We start from the raw sequence: 10,279 nt of genomic DNA on the forward strand, positions 1-10,279 counted from the left end.
CAAACTCGTAGAAGGTTGGGACTGTTGTGGTATGCTGTGTGTAGGAGATAGACCACGATGGGCTCCCCAGATGGTAAACAATTCAATAATTATACAATATACGGGTTTATCAAGCTACTAAATGAAAATTATGGACCACAGTGCAGTATGATGGGAAGAACCTTAGACTGGGCTCCTGAGATTTGAATTCAAACTCGGGATGACTCTGTGCTTAGTGACTGTAGGACCATTGGGCAAGTTCCTTAGAGTCTTGGAAGATAGTTTCCTCAATTTCCTCATCTGTGAAATGGGACTTTTATAGATACATTCCTGACATGACAGGGTTATTGCAAGAAAAATGCTTTTTAGAACATGAAAAGGTGCCCAACCAATTGTTACTTACTTACTAATGACTTATTATAATTATAAAAATAATAATAATTACTTAATAATTCACTATGCCCTGGAAGAAAGCAACTGAAGGCTATGGGGGTGGGGCATCGCATCTAGTCCTGGTTTAAAAGAGTGCCTTGGAAATAAATGTTCATATTTGTTAATGCTTATCAAATTCATAGTAATAAAAGATAAACTGTTTTTAAAAATATATTCATTATAGAACAACTTCTCCCCCCCTTATTTACCCTAATTGTGGGTGGAATGGGTAAAGGGTGGGGAGATAGGCTTTAGGCTGATTTATATAAAAGTCCAAGGAAAAGATGATTTTGTTTATTTAATATATATTTTTTTAAAAATATCACTTTCTCTTTCAATTCTAAGACAGAAGAATGGCAAGGGCTAGGCAATTAGGGTGAAGTGATCTGTCCAGGGTCATACAGCTGGGGCCACATTTGAACCCAGATTACCCAACTGCAGACCTGATGCTCTGCCCACTGTGCTACCTATCTATTCCATAAAACTGGTTTTATTTTATTTTTTAATTAAAAAAATTTGGCCTTTATTTTTTATAAAGATATTTCATTTCATAAATCACATGTAATGACAATTTTCCACATAATTTTTCTGAAGTTATATGATCCAAATTGCCTCCTTCCCTCCCTTGTAAAAGAGAATGATAAAAGAAGACTGCATGTGATAGAGTGTAGTGGATGGTGATGACTTTGGAGTCAAGAAGACTTGGGTTCAAATCTCATTTGATAGTTATGTGACCAGAGGCCATTCATTATATTTTTCTGTGTCTCTATTCAGGAAAATGAGAATATAATCCCAGCTATCATTTATTATTGTATTTTATTTTTTACTTATTTCATTCTTAATTTTTTTTACTTAACAAGCATTTAATTATTTCTCTCTTCTCCCTTCCTGCCACTGAAAAACAAAACAAACTGCTTGTAATGAATATGCATAGCCATGCAAAACCAATTTCTAAATGTCCAAACATGTGTGCCTCATTCTATAAATTTAGTACCTCAGCTGTCTGTCAGGTGAAGGATTATTGTTATTTAACAATAGAGCTAGGATTCTAGGATCCTGGACCAGGAGGGACCGCATAGGTCACATACTTCAACTCCTTAATTTCACATACGAGGAAACTGAGGCCCAAATCATTAAGTCTGCAAGTCTACAAAGGTAGTAATGGTAAGAGGTAAAATTTGAACCCAGATCCTCTGACTTTCAAGTAAGTGGTCTTTCTGCTATTCTCCATTCCTTTCCATTCACCAGCCAATCACTGTGCTGATAGGAATGATGGGGAGTGGGGAGTGGGACCAACTATTCATCTTGGAGATTCTCCTAAGCGTTTCAATAAATAGGTAAAACTCATATGTAGTTGGCACATTCATTGTTTGAATGCAAACAAAGCTGTTAAGCCAGTGCTCAAAAACATTTTGTTGCTTTCATTCTTATGTTGGCTAAATAATTCTTCAGCACGGTCTATTTATTTGCTTTGAGAGACACATTTTATAGTACAGTTTAAAGGAAAACTTACAGTTCAACAGATGACGGGGGCAGCATAGGACAGAGGAATTCTAACTGAAATATTTTCCATCTGTATGTCCTTTAGCAACTCACTTAACCTCTGGGGCCCTCAGTTTCCTCATCTGCAAATTACAGAGGCTTGACTAGATTACCTGTAAGATCCCTTCTGTCTCTAAATCCTATCACTCAACCAACAAAGTATTATTAGTGGCTTTCTATGTGCCTGCCCGTGTGAAGAATAAATCTGTTATTTTGTGAATAATTGGTGAATTCCTCACAAATTCTAGATCCCAGTAGTAATCGCTGATGGTTTTTTGGTTGTTCCTTCTTCAGTTCATAGATTGTAGATGAGGGGGTGTTAGAGGTTATCTAGTCCAACCTCCTTGTGCCAGTGGACATTCAGAGTGGTAAAGGGAACTACCCAAGAACTTCTGAATCCTAAACTCAGTATATGATCTCCTGGGAAATCACCTGCTTATTCTGATTGATGTTAGACAATGTGAAATAGTGGAAAGTCTACCTTGAGTCTTCTCGAGCCTTGACTCAAGTGCCATCCCCTACAAGAAGCCCTTCTTGTGGCTCCAGCCTGCACCCATCTGAAAATTAATTTGTTTTCATTTTGCATTATTCTTTATTAACTTGTCTGCGAACATTTTTCTTTCCTAGAATGAAAGCTCAGTGACTGGTACCTCCTAGGTCCCAAGTAAATGCTTGTTAAATTGAACTGAATAGAACAGAGGGCTGGTTTCAGAGTCAGGAAGCCTTGGATTCAAGATCATGAAGTATGTGATCCTGACAAAGTCACACAATCTCTGAGAGCCCCAGGTAACCCTCTAAGACTGTGAGTTACAGATAAATTGGTGGAAGGCATTTCCAGACTAGTAATTTTCTACACTGTCGACATCACAAATAAGAGAATTTTCAAAAGAAGCATGTGAAATTCTTTTCCCATCCCGCGTAATTCTAGTGCCGTCTCTCTGTTGTTTCTAACTTATCCTGTATGTAGTTTGTTTGTATGTATATCATCTCCTTCATTAGATAGTGAATCCCCAGAACTCAACCCAGTACTTGGTACATAATAGGTGCCTAATAGATGTTTATTGATTAAATGGTTGAAACGAGGAATGTCCCCTCCTGTCTTTGGTGTCCCAGCCTCAGCGTGTTAAAGAATATAGAAGACTCCAGACTTGATCCTTAGGACATCTGAATAGTTATTTATTGAGAAGCCACAGTTTCCCACACTTTTACAACTGTAGGCTTTGTATAAGGCCAAAAGCAAGATAGATCCACTACTTTACATAGAAAGGAAAAGCTTCTGGAGGGCTCCCCAGGGTCATGCAGTGACTGGTCAAAATGGAATGTACATGACATATATAAAAAACATCGTGAAACAAAATAATTTAAACTATGGTTACATTCTACTGAAATAAATATCCATTATCTTATTATTATAAACACATTGTATAGTCTAGGATTGTAATTTAAATTTCATCTCTTTTTTTAAACATATATGATTATTGAAACTTTAAAAAGCAAAATGTAACACTCAATAGGGCATAGGTCGGTAGAACACAATTGCTTGGACCTGGGCTTGGTGCATAGGGTGTCTCCTCTTAATTAGGCTTAACCTGTGCTGGACACTGATCCATTGGCTTATCATTCTTGGTGACTAACTGTATGGTTACAAGAAAATACACAATTTCACAAGGACCCACGAGAGTCAAGCTTAGATTCTGGGGGCCAATGGAAGAGAACAAAAACTAAGTTATTGGAGCCTCATTTTTCTTCCTCCTTAAAAAATAAACCCAAAGTATTCTTATTTGTGAATTCATTTATGCGGTTGGAATCCACATAAAGAGAAACAGGGAAACGAAAAGTACTTGAGGCACTCATCTTTACCACAATTTGCCATCGACGTGGAAACAGGACACTAAGGTAGCACTGTTTAACTCTTCTTAGAACGGGGACATACTGAGCAGTTGGTCTACGTATTTTTCATGAACTGTATTTAAACAATGGGACTCCATATTGCTTTGAATTTACAGTTACAAACCCAGGGAACCAATGAATCAGATGGAGGTGCTAATCTCGGTGCCCCACAGCTATTGGTAAACTTCTCATGGGCATTTAGAGTGGACGGAAAATTCCCCTAATGTGGCTATAACTGAATAACAGACTAGGGACATGCATCGATTACAAGGCTATGTCTTGGAGGGCCTCTAGGATGGGGAGAAGGTTTTAATCGTCTTCTTCATCTTCTTCATCACTGTCCTTCATCGTGATGCCCTGAAGGCCCCCTCCCTCGCTCACGGAGGCCGTGGCTTCTTCTACAGTAAGTCGATTTCGGATTGTATCGTAGGTTTTGCTGTTTAACGTAGAGTCCAGTACCCCTTGCAATCGGAAGTCCCTATAAGTTTTCTAAGGAGGGAAAAGATGCAATGAGAAGAGAGACCAAAGGGCTATGAGAGAGGAAAAAAAGCAAGCAAATTTTGTGGGGTTTGAGAACCAAGGAATTCATGTTTCATGTTATTTATTACCAAACAAAAAACAGTGATGTGGGAGTTACTGTGTGTGTTAGAAATTAAAATACTTTTTATGATAAGAAAGGAGAAATTGTAACAGGGACACCCTGTGTCAGATGTAGAGATTTCTGAACTCTCTGTTTATTCAAAGCCACCAAAAGAAATACCCTGCCATAACTCTCTTTCACTTGGGTCTCATTTTCCCTCCTAAGTTAGTACCATAAATTATTGAGAGCCAGAATCAGGGGCACAGAAAACTAAAGTGAGGGGCCTGTGATCTTTTAAGGTTTTTTTTTTTTTGGGTTGCATCCTGCTTTTTGGTATTTTAACTGTTCTAAACTGCAAACACACAGTCTCTTTCACATGACAGACATATGTATGTTGGTATAGGGAACGGATCACAGGCAGCAAAAGTTATGGCGAAGATAAGGCACTAATCGTCTCATCAATATGTTGTATGAACATGACTCATTTTTAATCTTCTTTTTGCAGAACTTGAGAATTAATTCCATTTTATTTGGTACTTCCTGTATAGATTTGGGAAAGGATTTTGATTCTTTTTTAGAACAATAGATTGAGACTCATTTGGTATTAAGAATTATTAGGGATGATGTAGAAGAGATTCATGCCATGGAAAAGGGTTTGTATTAGACGATGCAAGGTCCCTTCCATCTCCTGAGATTTTATCTTGCTAGAATCTTTGTCAATTTTAGGATATTTATCATCTATTTCAAGAAGTCTCATAGAGATCATTTCTCTAGGAAATCCTATGATATTATTGGAAAATGACCAGAAACATCTTACTTGTGGTGATTTCACAAAAATTTTTAAAAAGACTTGTCTTTTACTTCCATTAAATAATAGTATTGTTGATAAACATTTTCCTACATCATTACCTTTATTTTTTATTTATTTATTTAAACCCTTACCTTCCCCCTTAGAATCAATATTATATATTGGGTCCAAGGCAGAAGAGTGGTAAGGGCTAGGCAATGGGGGTGAAATCACTTACCCAGGGTCACACAGCTAAGAAGTGTCTGAGACCAGACCTGAACCTAGGACCTCCTGTCTCTAGGTCTGACTCTCCATTCACTGAGCCACCCAGCTGTCCCCACAACATCACCTTTAGCCACTAAACTGTGAACTCAATAAGAATAGGGACTATCTTTTGCCTTTCTTTGAATCCCCAGAGCGCCAAAGGATGCCTCACAAATAGTGGATGCCTAATAAATGTTTATTGACTAATACTAGCTTTTAGCTAGAGAAAATGTTCTCTCTCTCTCTCGCTATGCTTCATTTCTACGGTGAGGAGGTTGGATTGAATGATCTATGAGAGTTTTTCCAGCTCTAAATCTAGCATCTTAGGTTATGGATTCTGGGTCGAATCGTAGCTTCTCCCTGAATAGTGGAGGATGCTAACTATTTATGTAGAATTCCAGAATCTCTAGTCATTTTAGGGAAAAAAAGATCAAACTGGTGGCATAGTATTATGTGGACCAACTAGCTGGAAGGTGGACCGAATTTTCATTTCCATCCTTTGTTTTGATGTCCTGTAGTCGCAGCCTCAATGGCCTTTGATGATGGTGGGAGGAAAGGAATCCCAGTTCTCTAATCTAGGTCAATACTAAGGCTCTGGGCAAAGACTCAGCTCTGTCCATTAAGACAGAAGAAAAAGCTGATGTTTATTTTTGACACAAGCATAGCTTGCCAGGGAGAACACATCCCCTGGGCAGCACATAGAAGGAATCCATTAATCCCCTTCAGACAGCAATTGGATTAGATGTCCTCTTCAGATCCCTCCCACAGTTACAATTGTAGAACTCTCTCTACTTTGGTTTTTGATTCTTTAGGTCATCCAACTTCATTCTAACTCTCCCACCCTCTAGCCAAAGCCCGAATCATCCAGGTATGTGGGCATATCCCTGCCACGTCCAGGGTGGGAGAAATCACTGAAAGGAGAGCCTGAGCTTCCACACTGGACACATCTTCCTAGCTAGTGGAATTAGAATGTTGAATCCAATCTCCTAATTGGAAGTTTATCTTAAAGAAAACCGAGAGAGAGGAATCTCTTAAACTCCTTGTGCCTCAGGCTCCTTATTTGTAAAGAGAGGGGTTGGACTAGATAGTCTCTAAGGCCACTTTTGTCTTTAGATTTATGCCACTGCTATGCTCACTATAGAAAACCTTGGAAGTTCCAAGGCTCCAGATAGATCAGTTCTGGAAAATAGCTGTGTGGGTGTGCATATAGTATCCATGAGCACATATAAACATGGCTATGCTTAATTAGAATCACCTCGTCTTTTAATGCCCACAAAATAAGGGTAAGACAGAAAGGTGCCACATAAGGCTATTTATTGCTAACCAGCAGCCAGACAGGAGAATTGGCCAACAGACACTCCCCTAAGTCAGCTGGAGTCCCAAATTTGAAAATTAAGCTAGATCAATCTCTTGAGCTGAATATTGCTTTTAACAGTTCTCACGTACCTCTTCCTAGGATCTGATTTTGGCATTTAGAGTCTTTATAAGGCCAAATCCTTTGGAGAGCAAATTCATACAGATAATCCGAATTTTCTTTAATTACCTCAAAATAAGCTGTCATTGGTTTTAAGTTACTCCTGGGGTTAAAGAGACTCTTAAAATGTTCTCTTCAGGAAAATAAATGTCTAAGAAGGAGAGTAGAAACATGTCTTTGTCCTTTTGTAAATGGAGATTCAGCTAGGTTTTATTCTTCAAATATTTTAAAAGTGGTGTTTCGGGATTTACTCCTTTTTTTGAGCTGGCTTTTATTTTTATTGTTGTTACATAGGAATGTTTTAAAACACGACACTGCAAAGCCTAGAATCGAAACTGAAATGATCAAAAACGTATTTACCCCCTTCTGCGAGCTTATTATTTCATGTAAACCACTGTGATTTCACACTGAAATAATTATCATTAGTCCAAGGAGCACACACATACGAACAGGAAAAAAAAAAGCTACTTTGAGGGTATGTGATCTCACCTTCGTGATCCCTTAGAGTTGATTGTATATACCCATTGTAAAAGAAACTACTTCAAATAACTATCAGGGCAATATTGATTTACATCCTCAGAGTGAACATATTTCCAAATAGCTGCCTGAGAATATTTCCATGAAATCAAGAGTGGCAAAATATGATTTAATTAAACTGTAAGTGGGATTAGTTAATTGGTAGGATTCACGTGTGAGTACAATAAGCCTATTTTGGGGGGAAATTGTCACTGGAACATAGGCTTTGTTGAACGGTTGCCTGATAAATCCATGGGGTCTTTGTCGCATCAGGACAAAGATCTGATCTCAAATTTCATCTTTGTTTTTAAAGCAAATATAATGAATCCATCACTCGCTCAGACAACATTTTTTGAAGGGATTATCTTGAATAATTATGAATCCTAGAATGATGCATTTTAGGATCACCTCATATTTTGTTATTTTCTTTCTTTCCTTTTCTTTTTCCAAAGACTACTCTTTTGGAAAAGAAGTCACAGATAAATGATGAAATATACTGGCCTCAGCTGTTTGCAAAAAAATTTAAAAAGCACGTCTCTTTCTTTTTTTCTTTTTTATAAAATTGTTTGGGTTTAATCTTTTACCTTTACCATCCTAATAAGAGTTTTCAGTTGATAAATATGAAGCTGCAAATCCATCCGATCTGTCAACCAGGTGCAAATCACGTTCATGGAACTGTTGTACCATTGCTGGAAAAAAGAGACAAAAGTTCTCCAGCAAGCAGGTCAAGAGGTTTAGGCTTATGAAAGTACAAAGTTTAGTGATTAAAGTGATTGGCAGAGATTTTCACGTGGAGAGACCATGGTGGACATATATTAAAAAAAACCCAAACTATCGGGTCTTTTCCTGTTGGAAAAAATGCCCCAATTTCTGTACTAGTGTGCCAACATGAAACCGAACCCCTCTGTCTACAACCACTTTAAGCTCACTTTGGGAACCAGGCCACTGGCCCTTTATTCACTCTTAGCTGGGCTTTGAAGCGACAGTCTTTTCCTTATTATTTTGACGGTGTTGATAATGCACACCATTGTGCGTCAGTTTCTCCGATGGCATTTTTCCTGGTTCTCAAAGGCAGGCAATGACTCTTTACAGTGACAGAGCTAAACACAGGCACTTATTACTTACCTTAAGGAAACTTCAAACCTCAGCTGTGGAACTGGGACTCAGCCTGGGAGGGCCTCGAGGAGCCTGGATTAGGTAAGATGTCTTAGTGGGTTGGGGGCTTCCAGGCACTAATACAATGAGTGTGGTTTATCTTTAGGACCCAAACGCACGCATGCGGCAGCTTATGTGACCTTGCCTGGACTGTGCAATCTGTTTTAATCTTAACACAAAAAATTATGAAAGATGAAAAAAGCAAATACAAATGAGCTCATTTCAAGCTGTTGAAATCATACTTCCCCTTAAGGGGGTTAAATTTTGCTTCTTGTCTGTGAAAAATGCTTGAAGCTATGTCACTGCAGACTGCCACCCCTGCAGAGAAGGAAGTCTCTGGCGCGGTATAATTTTGTACTACTGCTCATATATTCATAAATCTCACTCGGAGACATATGAACAGTGTTATAAAGTGTCAGGGTAAAAAAAAACCCACCCTCATCCTTTATACTTCACCAGGTTTCATTGCGCTCTACTGTAATTTACAAAATGTGTATTCATCAAAGAATTTACAAATAAAAATGGAAGGCGTCGCGGACAAAGAATGTTAGGGTGCATCTATCTATGCGGCTGTATATGGAAGAGATGCAGAAAGAATGGGCAGGGAATTTGTACCATGCATTCTCACGCACACACACACATCACACACCAGTGGGGATTCAAAAAGCATAAATAAAAACATGTTTCTTATGATAACTCCACCCTTTCTCACCTAAAGATCATCCAAAATCAGTTTATGCCTAACACTCACAGTTTTCCCCAGCCTTATTTTAGAGTTAATTTTAAAAAAATTAATCTTGAATTTTTCTTACAAGGTGAAACTTGGCAGTTTCACCTTGCAAGAAACGAGGCTTGTCTCTGTCACCGTGGTTGGTTTTTTTAAATTTTAACATTTCCACCCCCCAAGTCATATTTGAAATGCATCATTTTTTGGCTTCTTCTTGTCCCAGCCAATTGCCGGTTCCCTTAGAATGGAACACAGAAAAGATCTCACACTACTCTGCTCAAGGCAGCTATGCATCCTGACAGCCAAATTCTGCTCTTTTAAAGATTAGGAAGTTGACATTCAAAATTCTTGGGGGCACTTTGCCCTTCAGTGGCTGGGGGAAGCACAAGGTTCTCTGCTCTTGTTTTGGACCTGACCTGGGGAGAAAGGGCCATTCTAAAATGGATGGGTTTTCTTACCATGTGTAAAGACTTCTCTAAACACAGAAGGGAGAGTTTCCTAGATTCTAGTCATACTGGATTCTAGGACTCTGGATAGGAAAGATGCCTGGGAAGCCTAGAACTAGCCAACATCTTCTCTCACAATGTCTGGCGCCTTTGGGACCCAGAGGCCAAAATTGCCCTAAGTAGGATGAGGCCCCCAAATCCATACATGGTGGCCTTAGTTTTCAGGTCTAATGTTCCTCAGATCCCCTTAGGATGAGGACTAAGACTGGTATTTTGGATAAATAGACAGGGTCGAGCAGTCCAAGCATGCTGGAACACTTCAATCTGGAGAGGGATGTTTTCTAGAGCACTGTGTCATAGACCAAGGGCCTCCATATCCAACACTGCCATGCCAAGCCCAGGATCCCACCTGCTGGCCCTGGATGGTTGGCTATTCCTTCCCAATGGGCACCCCTTCTCCTTCCCAGGGATGTCACATCCTGAGGCA

At 39.0% G+C, this 10,279-nt stretch overlaps 1 protein-coding gene across 1 annotated transcript; it reads right to left on the bottom strand.

The window, feature by feature from the left end:
* Positions 1 to 3,101: 3,101 nt before the first annotated feature.
* LOC130455405 (calcium-dependent secretion activator 1-like) lies at positions 3,102 to 8,172 on the bottom strand. The gene is made up of 2 exons (XM_056804350.1): positions 8,049 to 8,172; positions 3,102 to 4,332 (listed from the first exon to the last, which is right to left on the bottom strand). Exons 1-2 carry the CDS (start codon positions 8,133 to 8,135, stop codon positions 4,153 to 4,155), a joined length of 267 nt encoding a protein of 88 aa, XP_056660328.1. The 5' UTR covers positions 8,136 to 8,172; the 3' UTR covers positions 3,102 to 4,152.
* Positions 8,173 to 10,279: the final 2,107 nt, after the last annotated feature.

Source organism: Monodelphis domestica, chromosome 7 (genome assembly GCF_027887165.1).
Source record: "Monodelphis domestica isolate mMonDom1 chromosome 7, mMonDom1.pri, whole genome shotgun sequence".
In the NCBI taxonomy this organism is placed as follows: domain Eukaryota; kingdom Metazoa; phylum Chordata; class Mammalia; order Didelphimorphia; family Didelphidae; genus Monodelphis; species Monodelphis domestica.

What these genes read in the sequence shown, in the direction of transcription:
- LOC130455405 (XM_056804350.1), bottom strand. Translation starts at nt 8,135, where the DNA reads ATGAACGTGATTTGCACCTGGTTGACAGATCGGATGGATTTGCAGCTT. An exon ending in CTCTTATTAGGATGGTAAAG is followed by an intron (nt 4,333 to 8,048) that starts GTAAAAGATTAA and finishes TTCCCTCCTTAG; the next exon opens with AAAACTTATAGGGACTTCCG.